Source organism: Mytilus trossulus, chromosome 2, assembly GCF_036588685.1.
Source record: "Mytilus trossulus isolate FHL-02 chromosome 2, PNRI_Mtr1.1.1.hap1, whole genome shotgun sequence".
NCBI classification, from domain to species: Eukaryota; Metazoa; Mollusca; class Bivalvia; order Mytilida; family Mytilidae; genus Mytilus; species Mytilus trossulus.
Window position 1 is genome coordinate 49,076,125 of NC_086374.1, and position 16,144 is coordinate 49,092,268.

Consider the following 16,144-nt stretch of genomic DNA (forward strand, 5'->3'; position numbering starts at 1 on the left):
ATCAGAGACATATAATACATGTATTAATTATATGTCTCTGGTTACATGTACAAATATCGAAGTGAATTGAAGGTTATCCAACTCATCGGAGAAACATTTTTATAAGATTGCATAGAAAACATCATTGTTTACGTTTCTTCGTTCCCCGTCTTTAACAGTCTCTTCATAAAACTCTGCATTTAATTCATGGAAGTTTAATCTGAATTTACCTTGTTTACCTTGGATTTACATTCATGATTTAAGATTCTGTTTTGACAAATGTTCAAACGAAAATTGTACAGTGGATGAATTATGGGATAGTTTAACGAAAAAAGTGTTGTTAAACGTAAAAAAACTATGAAGCCTACATTTGCATTATCTCGTTGATAATCTGGGAGTGTGGAAGTTGGAACGTCAGAAAAATATTCTCAATGTGAACATGAATGAAACATTTGCCACTGGACTTTAGGCTACAAACAAAACCAATCATGTTCCTCCTTCAAATTATTCCAAGAAGAGAACTTCTCATACATTACATGTACTTTTCATTTTAAAATAAAGTACAGTCTAGTCACATAACTTCGTGGATACATAAGTTCGTGGACTTCCGGAAATCCTAAATTTCTCGCATGCGTGTTATTGTTATGACGTCATCACTCGCATGTTTTGATTGCTATAGGATATCCCTACAACGTCAACATACAAAATGAATTTCGTAATTTCTAGCAAGGTAAGACAGTTTACTTATTTATTTAATTACCAAAATGGCGGATTTTACTTATTACCTAATTTGTCTGATTTCCATCGACCCATATATATTTATTCCAAAGCTATAATCCCAAATCCAAGTGTCGTCTGTTTACTCTACTGTCTAATGAACAATATCACGTGACAAACACGGAGATTCCCTGTCGGCCAAAGAAATCTATGGAACGCAATCAGTGTCATAATCTTATATGTTTTCAATGTATTTTAGCGTTAAAAGATGATTTTTGTTTCATCAAATGAACTTCCAAGAAGTTATTGAGCACAGCTTTTGTCAATTAAATTCAACTAACGTTGATAACTAGGTTTTATAGAGGATTTGTATAATTTAAATTTATTGTGAATTTATTTGTTCTGTGTATCACAAAATTATTAATGTGATTTTTTTTAATATTTTACAGGTTCAACTTAAAAGACAGAAATATAAATCATATTCGCCAACAAAACTGACCAATGCTTATCTAGATGTCACTGACAACAAGCTCAGTGTTGCTAAGGCTGCAAGAAAGTATTGTCTACCTGAACAGACATTGAGAGATCGTGTGCTGGGCCACATATCTGTGGACAATGTCAAGTCAGGACCACCACCAGTGTTTGATTGTGAACAGGAGGCGAGGTTGGTGCAGCACATCAAAGAAATGGGTGCCGTAGGCTATGCTTACACTAGGGCTGAAGTGGTGGATCTGGGATCAGAGTATGCTGTCCACTTGGGGATGAAAAGAAAAGATGACAAGCATCTTTCTCTGAGATGGTTTTACGGTTTCATGGGTAGATGGCCAGAACTTAAAGTATGGAGACCCAAAACCATATCAGAGCTTCGAGCAAAAGCAACATCAAGGACTTCAATATATAGGTACTTCGATGAACTTTATCGTATAATGGAAAAATATGAGCTTAAAGACAGGCCCCAAAGCATTTATAATGTCGACGAAAAGGGTTTACAACCAAACTATAAACCCCCAAATGTTGTAGCATCTGCAGAGTATGTACCCTCTACATTGTCCTCTGAAAAAGGCCAAACAACAACGGTAATGGGATGTGGTAACGCCTTAGGACATCAAATTCCACCGTATTTCATTTTCGCTGGTAAACGTATGAGACAGGAGTTGTTAGAAGGAGCCACACCTGGTGCTGATGGGTCTGTCAGTGAAACTGGATGGTCTAATTCAGAAATTTTTCAGTCATATCTGGAAACTCATTTCATCAAATATGTAACTGGAATGCAGGACAAACATACTCTTCTTCTCTATGATGGTCACAGGACACACATAACACCGGATATAATTGATTGGGCAGTTGAGAAAAAAATTATCTTGTATGTTTTGCCTCCTCATACTAGCCATGTTCTTCAGCCCATGGATGTTGGTTGTTTTGGGCCCTTTGCAAGAATATACAGTTCCGAATGTCACAAATTCCAACGCACCACTTCATCTGTAATTAACAAGTACAACTTATGTTCTATTGCCTGCAAGTCTTACAACTCTGCTCTTTCTCCAACAAATTTACAGTCTGCTTTTCGTAAGTCAGGTATATACCCATTAAATAGAGATGCTATTGATCAATCATTGTTTTCAATTTCTGATGCCATGCATAAACAGAGCCAACTAGAGGAAAATACATGTACAACAGTTGAAGATATCCCTGCCATTGAAAACATAACGACTGAACCAGTAAATGTAATGTCCAATTCAGAGATCAATGCTGACACAGAACCTATATCATCAAACCCTGAAAATGGAAGCATCCAAATTTATGTTGCTGAAAAAATTACTGTTGAAAAACGGATGAAAATACAGCTTTCTTCAATTCTAAATCAACAAATTTGTCCAAAAAAAATCCACCAAAAAAGGAAAGACGTTCCATCTACAAGATAGTAGCTGGAAAAGCCATAACAGAACCAGAGACACGTGAAAAAATAAATGAATACATTGCGCAATCAAAGTCAAAGACCAAGGCAACAACCAACAATAAATCAACAAAACCTAAAGTTAATAAAAATCCTAAGAAAACAACTACTAAACGAAAGCAAAATGATTCATCACCTTCTGTTACTACAACAACCACAAACAAGAAACAAAGGCCTAACCAACAAGAGTCTCAACAACCAGGTCCATCAGGACTGCAGAACATAGTCGTTTCTGATAACTCAATATCAGATGAAGATGATCGAGATGATAGCACTTTATGTTGTGTTTGCAACATGTGGCAGCCGAAGGAGTTACAAGATTGCATCTCCATTGTATTCACACAATGGGCCAAGTGTGAATATCTACAGTGTGATCATTGGACTCATCTCAAATTTTGCTGTGATGTTTCCGTCATACGCAGATCAGATAAATTTTACTGTCCATGTCATGGCTTACCCTGCAAACAGAAAGAGACTGAAGAATAATGATGATGAGATAAATTTGTAAATAGTTTGACAGTTTCCAGTTATTTATATTTAACATTTAAAGTGCGGTTCTTTATTAACACTTACAGTTGGATATGTTTAAGTTGTGAACATTTGCTTGATTTTATAATATGGATATTATCTGCTGTGGACTGAAAAAGTTAATCATGACTCTGAAAGGCAAAAAAAATATATATTGACTGAATTGTGGCTTTAAGCATTTTTTTTTAAATTAATGGTAAGTAAAAATAATTGTTAATATCAGCTTTTAATTCTATTTTTGTTACTTTTAATAATTTAACTAATTTTTCAAAACTTAAATTTTTTTATTATCTATTTTTATTTCGTTTTTCTTTGATTTTTGTAAGATTTTCAGTCTCAAAAAATAAATAAAAAAATACTTGGTTTTAAAAACTGTATTTGTTTTCACTACACTGAGCATGTTCACAAATATGCTTGAATGAAATAACAATGTTATGCTCACCACTGGGCTTCCATACTGTGTGTTCTTCTTGTGTTATTTTTAGAACGAACTTTTTCCACGAAAACAGGTGACGTACTTGGCATCATATGCCGATTTGTGTACACAAGAAATGTAGGTCATATCAAATAAACTAGCTAACGGAGAGAATCAAACTAAATTGTATTATTTTAATGAAGTTCTAAGGTAATATTATCGGCATAAAAAACAATTGGTTGTTTTTTAGTTTTACCGCATTCCGTTTCAATAGTCTTATGTCCACGAATATAGGTAACACTACCGTATATGAATCAGTCATGTGAGTGTTGGATGATGCCGTTAAGGTTCATCATAACAAATGGACAAATATGGCCGTATTTTTACCTCAAAAACTACTCTGTACAGACTTACCTGAGCTGTTTGAAAAGTTTTAATGCCTAGCATCCACTAGATATATAAAAGTTAAATGCATTTTGTGTTTAAGAAAGATAAAATCTTTCTTGGTTTTTGCTGGGCATTTTTTTTCCTTTCTTCATAAGGTGCAAAAATAAACAAACACCTGCATTACTTTGATACTGTCCACTCACTGACTCAGATAAACTCTTTTACTCACCTATAGTTGTGAAGATACCTGGTGTCCAGGTCTATTAACAGATTAAGGACAATGAAAACAATACAAACAGGTTTTTTACCTGAGGGAGCATCTCATAGTTGTTCCACAACTTAGTCAATTTTCACACCTTTTGCATGAAGGAAAAAAAATGCCCATCAAAATCCAAAAGAGATTTTATCTTTCTGAAACACAAAATGGATTTAACTTTTTTATATCTAGTGGATGCTAGGCATTAAAACTTTTCCAACTTTACAGGTAAGTCTGTACTCAGAGTAATTTTTGGCATGTACATACAGCCATATTTGTCCGTTTGTTATGATGAACCTTAAATAGTTTTGTTTAAAAAAAAACATCATGAACTACACTGACTAAAAAAGTAACTTTTGTGATGATTCATTATTTATTAATTTAATTTTGGATGTAACGGGTCTCTGATTGGCTGACGTTAGTTTGTTATCAGCCCATAGATAAAAGTTAGTCATGTGACCGTATCGTCATCAACGTTTTTTCATGGTTTTCAAAGGTTTAAATTGGAAGTTAGAATTAAATTATAAGAAAAAACCTGCTTCTCGCGTTATTCAGTGTGCACCAAATTTTTTATGTTATTTCTTCATAGACAGAAAAAATATTAAAGTCATTTCTTAAATAATAATATTATCAATACAGAGAGGAAATAAGGGCGCGCTAAATCGATTTTGAAATTTGGTATTGTCTTGATCATGCAGTATCTATCCTGACATAGAAATATTATTGGTTTACAATGAGGCCATACATGTATATATTTACATGATAAAGTATATATGTTCAGTTTTGGTTGATGCGGTCAAATAATGTTGTTATTAAAACAACTCAGTCTGATATATTGAAACTACTGAAATTTGTTAGCAATTCAATATTTTGAATATAAAGAGGACATGCTGTCATTTGAATTATACTATCCATCGTGATTGGTTGTTGTCTGCTCTTTGGTCGGGTTGTTGTCGCTTTGACACCTTTCGCCATTTCCTTTCTCAATTTTATAAGTGATTTACTATGCAGCTATATAATTATCTATATATTAAGATTTACATAATAAAGTGTAAATATGGTCAGTTTTGGTGGCTGCAGACACACAATTTTGTTATACCAGCTGTCTGTCTTCGGTATGAAAACTACTGAAATTTATTTATGATACAATATTTTGATTAAAAAGAGGACACGCTGACACTGTTAATTGATGCAAAAGAAATTAGGTGTTCCAATATTTCTATCATTTGTATTATACAATCAATTCTTACATAACAATATAACAGATTTACTACATGTATGCAACTAAAAGAGTTAAAGGTACATAAAAAAGAGCAAATATGGTCAGTTTTGGCTGATGTATTCATATATGGTCAGTTTTGGTTGATGCTGTCAAATATGGTCAGGTTTGATTGATGCAGAAAAATAATTTCAGATATGAAATCTAACGATGTTTGTTTCTGATGGGATATTTTGAATAAACATGATAAAAGTAGGAAATGCTGGCACTCTCAATCGATGAAATTTTTTTTTGTGGTCTTTAATTTCCAATATTGCAGTTATTTATATACTACAGTCCTCTTGACCTTAAATTATAACTGAAGTACTGTGCAGCTATATAGACTTGCATAAAAAAAAGCAAATATGGTCAGTTTTGGTTGATGCGGTCAGTAGATTTTATTACGCAACTCAGTCTAAAGTATCAAAACTACTGATATTTGTTAATGATTCAATACTTTGAATAAAAAGAGGACATGCTGGCACTATACATTCATGCAAACAAAGTTTTGAGGTCATTGTTTTCCAATATTGCTGTAACTTGTATATTCCAGTCCCTCTTGACCTAAATTATATCTGAATTACTGTGCAGCTATATAGATTTGCAGAAAAAAGGAGCAAATAAGGTCAGTTTAGATTGATGTGGTCAAAAGATTTTATTACATGACTCAGTCTGAAGTATGAAAACTACTGATATTTGTTTACGATTCAATACTTTGAATAAAAAGAGGACATGCTGGCACTTTAAATTCATGCGAACAAAATTTTGAGGTCATTGTTTTCCAATATTGCTGTAACTTGTATATTACAGTCCCTCTTGACCTAAAATTATAACTGATTTACTGTGCAGCTACATGTATATAGCTTTGCAGAAAGAAAGAGCAAATAAGGTCAGTTTATATATAAAAAAGAAGATGTGGTATGATTGCCAATGAGACAACTATCCACAAAAGACCAAAATGACACAAACATTAACAACTATAGGTCATTGTACAGCCTTTAACAATGAGCATAGCCCATACCGCATAGTCAGCTTAGATTGATGCGGTCAAAAGATTTTATAACCCGACTCAGTCTGAAGTATGAAAACTACTGATATTTGTTAACGATTCAATACTTTGAATAAAAAGAGGACATGCTGGCACTATACATTCATGCAAACAAAGTTTTGAGGTCATTTTTTTCCAATATTGCTGTAACTTGTATATTACAGTCCCTCTTGACCTAAAATTATAACTGAATTACTGTGCAGCTATATAGATTTGCAGATAGAAAGAGAAAATAAGGTCAGTTTAGATTGATGCGGTCAAAAGATTTTTGTATAACAGGTCCATCCGAGGTATGAAAACTACTCGTAAACAGATATCACATTTGTTTAAGATTCAATATTTTAAATTAAAAGAGGACATGCTAGTATTATAAATTGATTGCAAATAAAATTTTGAAATCATTAATGTTTGCCAATATAATTGGTATCTTTGCCTAAAAATAAACTGGATTCCTGCAGTGTGCAGGTAAAAGTATATAGATTTATATGAAGAAATCAAATATGGTCAGTTTTAGTTTATAGTGGATCGATGGTCGATCCAGAGGGGGTGGCCCTTTTTTTGGACGATCAATGCATTTGAATGAGGACATATAGTTGGACCCCCTTTTTTTCCTGGGTTGGGACCCCAAACCCCCTTTTAAAACTTCTGGATGCGCCGGAACAACGTATTACATTATAGATGGTCAGATAATTTTGTTATTTAAAACAAGCCATCCTGACTCCCGGAATGACAAATGTAAAACAATTGAAATAATAATGGCCCCTCCCCCATATTAACGGCCTAATTTATGTTCAAAAAATGAAAGAAAAACAAATAATTTATGTAATACATCAAAAAAAGAAAATCACTGAATAACAGGCTCCTGAATTGGAACAGTCACATACATGCAGAATATGGCGGGGTTAAACATGTTCTCTTGCCGACGAAAAATTTGAAATAAAACCGGCAAAATAGCAAAACTCTTTATAATATTAATCGCTATTTTGTCGAAACCTTTGTATTTAGTCAAAGATTTCTTTAAAATTATAAATCAATTCTAGTCGTAGAAATTTTACATTAATCTTAGCAGTAGGATTTATAAATCAATTCTAGCCGTATAATTTATAAATCAATTCTAGCCGTAGAATTTATAAATCAATTCTAGCCGTAGAATTTGTAATCAATTCTAACCGCAGAACTGTTCTAGAAGTAGAACTGACCAAAGATTTGGTCAGTTCTAGGTAGAACTGTTAGGATCAGTTATAGGGTAGAACTGTCAGGATCAGTTCTAGGTAGAACTGTCCAAATCAGTTCTAGCTAGAACTGACCAAGTCAGTTCTAGCTAGAACAGTTCTTACCTAGAACTGACTAAAAGGTGTCAGGCTGACAGTTCTACGTACTGTTCTAGAACAGTTCTCCTGACAGATTCTGACAGATTTAATGAGAGGTTAGAACTGATCTCCACTGTATATGTTCAAAATAGCCTGTCTCTATTATTCATTATCATTGCTGTTTTGATACTATTGCAGTTTGAAAAATTTCGTAATTCACATGGCTACAGAAGAGGTCATAAACCTTAACCTTCACAAATCAGTTTATATACGGTATATAACTAAACATAAATACAAAGGAAATGTTTGTCACTGGACGTTAGGCAAACATCAATCAATTATTGTTAAAGTGCATTCCAGTTTGGAAGGATTTATGTATTTCGGTACGGCATGATAAAAAGGCACAACTGATTGTTTGGTTTAACTTAAGCAGGATAACTATTCGAACTATAAGACAGGTGTGTTTTCCCCCTCGTGTAGAATGAAAAGTTAGTACATAGATATAGAAGATGTAGTGTGAGTGCCAATGAGACAACTCTCCATCCAAATAGCAATTTAAAAAAGTAAACCATTATAGGTCAATGTACGGCCTTCAACACGGAGCCTTGGCTCACAGCGAACAACAAGCTATAAAGGGCCCCAAAGTTACTAGTGTAAAAGTGCACGAATCTGATCATGGGTCACATTATGTTACAGAGTATCTGAAAAATAAAAGTCATTCAATCACCAATATTATGGGCTATGTATTTAGCCCAATATCCAAAGTAATTGTTTCCAAATTTATAGAGCTGTAGAAAATCTGTATCTTACTTTTATTTAATGTGAAAAATATTTTTTATGTTCATAACCAGTGTCCTTATTTGTTCAAAATACCGATACCAGGTCAACTTTAGTAGAATAATTGGTGTGTATACTGTTTACAAGAACAACCTTAACACACTATTATCCACTTTGTATTTTTTTTGGCAAACAGTAATAAATAAAATACATAAAATGTTTGGACACCGTTATGAACAGAAATATTGTTCTCCAATCTATCATTATGTTCCCTGTGTGAATAAACAAACATTTCAATCGCTTTATAGGTTAATTTATTGTATAAAACAATACCAAATTATAGCTTAAGGACTAAACAAAAACTTACATTCTGTTAATAAAACCATGATTATAGACATTTTTAAAACGTTCATAACAATATTTCAAAACTGTGCTTCCGTCGTTATCATGGTTATGAACAAAAACATTTTCCCAAAATTCAAATGAAAGTCGCAAATTGCTAGAAATTTCAACAACTCCTCTTTTAAAGACAACATAAGATTTCTTGGAAAAACAACTAATTTATCATTTATTACTCAAAATCATATAAAAATAATCAAATAATAATCGTTCATAACAACAGACACAAAAATAATGTGTCTTCAAATTATTAACAATGCTGATATCGAAAATTTAATCTTCATGCCAAAAGTTATAAATGTGTAACGTGATAAAATAAAATCAGACATCAAATGTTTTCGAATATGTTTAAAAGAAGCACCAGTAATCCATTTTATTTATTAAAAAACAGATTTACAACATTTGTTCATAACTCCAATACTGTAAGCTAGTGTTAGAGTTATGAACGGCATACTTTACTCTATTTAAAGTTTATTATACATCCTAGATTTACAATTTTGACATTAAAATATTATTTAGACTTAAAGAGGATGTTGTATTTTCGGTTTCAATGTTGAACAAGTTTCATTTCAAGTTTAAATTTTAAAATATGTCTTGTTCAAAACTATGGAAACCATGACCCTTTCCGCCAAGTCGGTATAAAAAACTGAATTTTTCCAAACTGCAAAGACTATAACACTGTTAATTACATTACATTTATTTAATAGTTACTATACTTTTATAAAAAGTTCATTTGACACTGATACTGTTCACAAGAATCTTGAAAATTCATTAAAACTAGCTACTCTTTCTTTTCTTGCGTTCATAACTACGCATTCTATGGACGGACACCAACGTTGTGTAGGTGGTCACATCTCTGTGTGTAGTTACATCAATTTGATAACTATGTCATTACCTTGTGTGTACTGGCATGTTCCATTCCATATTTTGGGGGAGAACATTGAATGGCTTACAACGGATTTATTACGTATTTTTACGTTCATAACAACTGGACACCTCGAAAACCTGATTGACAATGTGGTCAATGATAGTTGTTCTTTTTAGACTACGTGCTTAATTCAACTGCTTGCTCGATAATATTAGATTAACAATGATTTTTTTAGTTGTAGCTCTAATTAAGAATGTAAACATTAAGATAATTTTGACATTTTCTTCCAACGTTTTATTGGACACCGCTGTTATGAACATGATTAGTTTTTTTGACGATATATTCTGACTGAACTAAATGATAGAATATGACCGTAGTGCAAGAAATGGCAATTCATGTGTCAGTTTTATTCATTTTTATAAAGCACTGTTCATTATTCACAAACATGTTTAAAATACAGCGCCTTCTAAAAATCTAAGGTGGTGGAATGTAACATTTCCGGTTCGAAATTTAGACATTTTTTTGGAAAAAATGTTCAAATAAAAAAACATGGAAGAATTATTTCTCCCATCTTTGGTATTATCAGATTCCTTGGTTTCTAATCTTTTTTGCCATATACAGTTATCCAGGTAACAACATATGGAACAAATAGAAATTGACAGATTTTTAGTCACATGTAGTGATGTACCCATGATCAGATTCGTGCACAAAACCATTCAAACGGGAAAATATATGCATTTGTTGCATTATGCGGTCCTCTTCGAACATAAATATTAGTATCGTTAAATAAATACTGACAGCGTTGTAGTTATTGTTGTACAGGGCATTAAGGTTTATGTGGACCCTTTGGCTAAAATGACTGCGTTTTCACCTCAAAATGTACTCTTAGTACAGACAAACTTGTGCATCTGGTAAAGTTTTAAGGCATATCAAACTTTTCCAGGTGCACAGGTTTGTCAATACTCAAAAGAGTAAATTTTGAGATGAAAACACAGCCATTTCAACCATAGGGTCCACGACACTTAACGGAATCCCCATTAAATAGTTTAAAAGATAAAGAAACAAAAGAAGTAAGAGTTACATCCCATTGTACACAACTTTGATTATTAAACATGTCATACGTCATGGTATAGTTTATTAATGATATTTTGGAACTTCTGGATCACACTTCCAACTAGAGGCTCTAAAGAGCCTGTGTCGCTCACCTTGGTCTATGTTAATATTAAACATTGTACACAGATGGATTCATGACAAAATTGTGTTTAAGTGATGGTGATGTGTTTGTAGATCTTACTTTACTAAACAATTTTGCTGCTTACAATTATCTCTATCTGTAACAGTAGTTTCTGTGGAAAATGTTGGTGAAAATCTACAAATTTTGTGAAAATTGTTAAAAATTGACTATGAAGGTCAATAACTCCTTAGGGGGTCAATTGACTATTTTGGTCATGTTGACTTATTTTTAGTTCTTACTTTGTTGTACATTATTGCTGTTTACAGTTTATCTCTATCTATAATAATATTCAAGATAATAACAGAAAAACAGCAAAATTTCCTCAAAATTACCAATTCAGGGGCAGCAACCTAACAACCGATGATCCAATTCATCTGAAAATTGCAGGGTAGATAGATCTTGACCTAATTAACAGTTTTACTTCCGATCAGATTTGCTCTTAATGCTTTGGTTTTTGAGTTATAAGCCAAAAACTGCATTTTACCCCATGTTCTATTTTTAGCCATGGTGGCCATCTTGGTTTGATTGCCAGGTCATTGGACACAATTTATAAACTAGATACCCCAATGATGATTGTGGCCAAGTTTCAATTAATTTGGCTCAGTAGTTTCAGAGGAGATGATTTTTGTAAAAAATTACTAAGATTTACGAAAAATTGTTAAAAATTGACTTTAAAGGGCAATAACTCCTAAAGTGGTCAACTGACCATTTTGGTCATGTTGACTTATTTGTAGATCTTACTTTGCTGAACATCATTGCTGTTTACAGTTTATCTCTATCTTAAATAATATTCAAGATAATAACCAAAAACAGCAAAAATTCCTTAAAATTACCAATTCAGGGGCAGCAACCTAACAAGGGAATGTCAGATTCATCTGAAAATTTCAGGGCAGATAGAACTTGACCTGATAAACAATTTTACTCGTGTCAGATTTGCTCTAAATGCTTTGGTTTTTGAGTTATTAGCCAAAAACTGTATTTTACCCCTATGTTCTATTTTTAGCCATGGCGGCCATCTTGGTTGGTTGGCCGGGTCACCGGATACAATTTTTAAACTAGATACCCCAATGATGATTGTGGCCAAGTTTGGTTAAATTTGGCCCAGTAGTTTCAGAGGAGAAGATTTTTGTAAAAGTTAACGCCGGACGCAGGACGACGACGGACGACGGACGCCAAGTGATGAGAAAAGCTCACTTGGCCCTTTGGGCCAGGTGAGCTAAAAAGTAAAATCACAAAAATACGAACTCGGAGAAAAATTCAAAACGGAAAGTATCTAATCAAATGGCAAAATCAAAAGCTTATACACATCAAACGAATGGACAGGTACAAAGGTATATCATTAACGCACAACAGAAAAAATGAAATAAAAAAGATTACAAAAAGTATCATAGAACAATAGCACAATGACGGGATATATAATTACAGAGCCATGTCAAAAGGATATCAACAAAACAGACTCAACAGTTAAAGTACTAGTAATATTCATAGAGTCCGACGAATAAAAAAATATCATAACCCATTACCAAGATGTTAAACAATGACATTACCCAGAATCTATACTTCAAAACCATCGTGCATTATATGTGTAGTTGATACGAAAAATCTATAAACAAGGTCTTAGTACCTTCGGATGAACTTTTTTTTTGAAAGGACGAGACGTTCTTTGACCAATCTTATTACATACAGTGACATGTAAAAAATCGAGGAGCAAGTGATGAGAACTTATTTTAATAAGATTGTTCTTTGACATACCACTGGCTCATCAACTTTCGGCTCAGATATTGGTTAAGTTTTACAAAGTCTGAGTAGGAGATGGAAGTTCTAAAATACCTAACAAGTTGGGAATGGTATATCCCATTTACACGTGAAGATGGTATATTTCTACCAAGGCGGGTAAAATTGGTAATTTTCAAAATTAAAATCGTATCTTTTGACAAAGAAACAAGGACATTTTTCTGTTTTGAAGCTTTATACTTTTCGTTTTCTGGTGCATAACACTCAAGTAAATCAGGTATTAGTATACAAACAGATTATTTATGGGTTCTGCACAAGGAATCGTCTGTTTAGCTGTCGGGAATTCGTAAATACGACGCAACGTTCGGCCATAACGCGGACGCTAAATCCTGTGAGCTGTCCGTGTTGAATGAGCAAAATTCTGTTTGAATGAATCACAATGAAATATTTGAGACTGGATGCTAAGCAAGTACCAATCAATCATTTACCACTTCATATAATAAAACTGCTAGAAACCTCTCGTTTTGCTTTAATTTGATTCAAAAATCTATTGCAAACGCGACCCAAGACAACCGCTTAAATTTTGAACATTTTAGTTTGCTTTTCATATATGTGAATTTCTTTGGTGCATATGTACGACAATCATATTATGACGTACAATGAATTTAAATAGCCATTGAGTTTCAAACTACCCTTTTGATCCAATATTTCAGTCTTTTAAACGAACAGGGAAGTGTCTTTTAAATGCCAACGACCTTGCCATCGTATATGGGTAAACGTTAATCGTAAGATCGTACGAGTTTTTTTTAATAACACGCTAGCTTTATTTTATATTGAAAAGCCGATTATGTATTAGGACCGAAACAGTTGAAGTGCACATGTTGCAAAGAAAACATTCAACCCATAACAATACAAAATTGAATTTGGGAGAAAAAAAAAAGCAGAAACAAATAATGTAATGCATTTATATCTTGTAGAAAGGAAGATATTGTGTTGAAATTTTGTTGTGATAATATAAAGTGTGAGGTTTAGCCAATTATAAACCCAGATTTAATCCACATTTTTTTTAAACGCTTGTACTTAGCAGGAATAATTAAGATAGTTGTTTTCCGTTTATTACGTTGCTTGATAAAAGTCCGTTTGATTTTTGTGTAGGATAAGAAATATGCTCTCTACAATGAGAGTCATCATTTCCTTTCGTTTATCTATATCAAACCACCGTGCACAACCTACCTTTTAATATGCATACAAGTAGAGTCGTGGTTAGCGCATCGAACCGCTAACACAGAGGTTCCTGTTTTGATCCCTGCTCCGAGAAGAAACATTTCAGGGACTGAAATTTCGGCTATCCCTTGACACCATTTGCGAGTATGGTCTTGAGGGGAGATGATAGTCCGTCGGAAGGGGACGATAAATGGCTGGACTGTTTTAAAAGAGAGTCATATATCTTGCACGTAAAAGACAACCTTGTAGATTTGGAGAAAAGAGCAGGCAAATGCCACTAGAAATCAGCACTCGCAAAGTCGAAGGGGATGTATATAAGTTGCAATAAATTGTTTCCCAATCCACTATAAATAAATATGTTTAAATTAACTTACATACAAGATATATATTTGGCACTGGACGTTAAGAAAGTACCAATGAATCATTTAATCAGTACATATATTGAAACTGTTCTCAATTAGAAATCTGTTTGATTGTTTTACATAACCTGATACATCAGATTGCGAACGCGATTCAAGACGAGTACTTTTAAATTTGCACATATTGTAGTCAAAGGAGATGACAAAAGCTATTACTAATTTCAGTATATGTGACATTTAGCGGATCGGCAAATAATATATCCGAACTACAAGAGTGTTCGGATATGTTATATGAAATTGCTCAATCATTTACAGGACAGTAATGCGACTGTATCTTAGATGGAAGGGACTGTACCGACAATGTTTTTAATTTATCTGGTCAATACATTTTTAGTTTTGGTGGAAGAATGTAAATTTACAACAATAAATGTTGGTAAAACTTTCATACACTCCATTGGAGTAGATTGTATCACAATATATCATATATGCTGTACCCTGAATATTTACAGGATAACATATCATATATTAAGACATAGACATTGTAAACATACACAATCAGAATACTGTCCGATACTAGCCGGAATGAGTTTTGATCTCTCCATTGTTTCTAATAAGTTTACGTTATCGAAAGAAGACCACATGTATTGCAAGTTAAATGGAAAAATCTAGATAAGGACTGTCCATAGAGGAAGGAATATGCGAGTTAAAAGTTAAATCGTGACTTCCATTGAAGGTAGAAGTGATACATTTTTAGGCATATATACCATTGTTGACTTCACACTAGCTATTCAGGTTATTACCTAAAACTTGAAATACTGAACGAGAATACAATTGCTATTAAGGCAAAGAAACAATTGCATGCACTTTGGAAAAGTAAGGGAGACAAGACAGACACCTTTCATGATCGTTGTCATTTAAAAAAAAAAATTAAAAAAAAATAAATATACGAATCAATGATAGAGGAGAAATGAATTACTTTTTACAATTTAAACAATACATATCCATCATATCAACATTCCGTATGAACCCATTTAATAAAGGATGTACAGAAAACTTAGTTTTGCTTGTTGCTACTCCTAATACTCTTAATACACTATTATAACAATCTTGAAATTTATACAATAAAACAGTTTTACCCGAACATCATAGAAACGCTAGTACCATTTCAAAATATTAGACATGACATGGGTTATAATCCTGGTACCTTTGATGACTTGTTTACTTTACATCACTGGGTCGATGCCACTGCTGGTGGACGTCTCGTTCCATGACGGGATATCACAAGCCCATTAGTCAGCACTTCGGTTTTGACATGAATATCAATTAAGTGTTCGTTTTTATAAAGTTACTCTTTACAGAATGTAGAATTTTTCAAAAAACGAAGGATTTTCATATTCCAGGAGTAGATTACCTTAGCCGTATTTGGCAAAACATTTTGGATTTTGGTTCCTCAATGCTCTTCAACGTTGTATCGGGATGTATAAGTACCCGGCCACGTCAACTTGTATTTTTTTGTCTATTTGATGAGTCATCAGATAGACAAAAAAATACAAGTTGACGTGGCCGATCATGAGTAAAGCCTTTTTCAACTGATTTCTATAGTTCGTTCTTATCATATGTTGTACTGTTATAACACTGTCCCAGGTGGGTTAGGGGAGGGTTGGGATCCCGCTAACATGTTTAACCCCGCCACATTA

General features: G+C 33.3%; 1 protein-coding gene across 1 annotated transcript; it reads left to right on the forward strand.

Annotated features, from left to right (window-relative positions):
* The first annotated feature begins 685 nt into the window (after positions 1-685).
* LOC134705821 (uncharacterized) lies at positions 686-3,136 on the forward strand. The gene is made up of 3 exons (XM_063564536.1): positions 686-709; positions 1,146-2,414; positions 2,594-3,136. The coding sequence occupies exons 1-3, from the start codon at positions 686-688 to the stop codon at positions 3,134-3,136; spliced, it is 1,836 nt and encodes a 611-aa protein (XP_063420606.1).
* The last annotated feature ends 13,008 nt before the right edge of the window (positions 3,137-16,144 follow it).

What these genes read in the sequence shown, in the direction of transcription:
- LOC134705821 (XM_063564536.1), top strand. Translation starts at nt 686, where the DNA reads ATGAATTTCGTAATTTCTAGCAAG. An exon ending in ATTTCGTAATTTCTAGCAAG is followed by an intron (nt 710 to 1,145) that starts GTAAGACAGTTT and finishes AATATTTTACAG; the next exon opens with GTTCAACTTAAAAGACAGAA. An exon ending in AAAACATAACGACTGAACCA is followed by an intron (nt 2,415 to 2,593) that starts GTAAATGTAATG and finishes CCACCAAAAAAG; the next exon opens with GAAAGACGTTCCATCTACAA.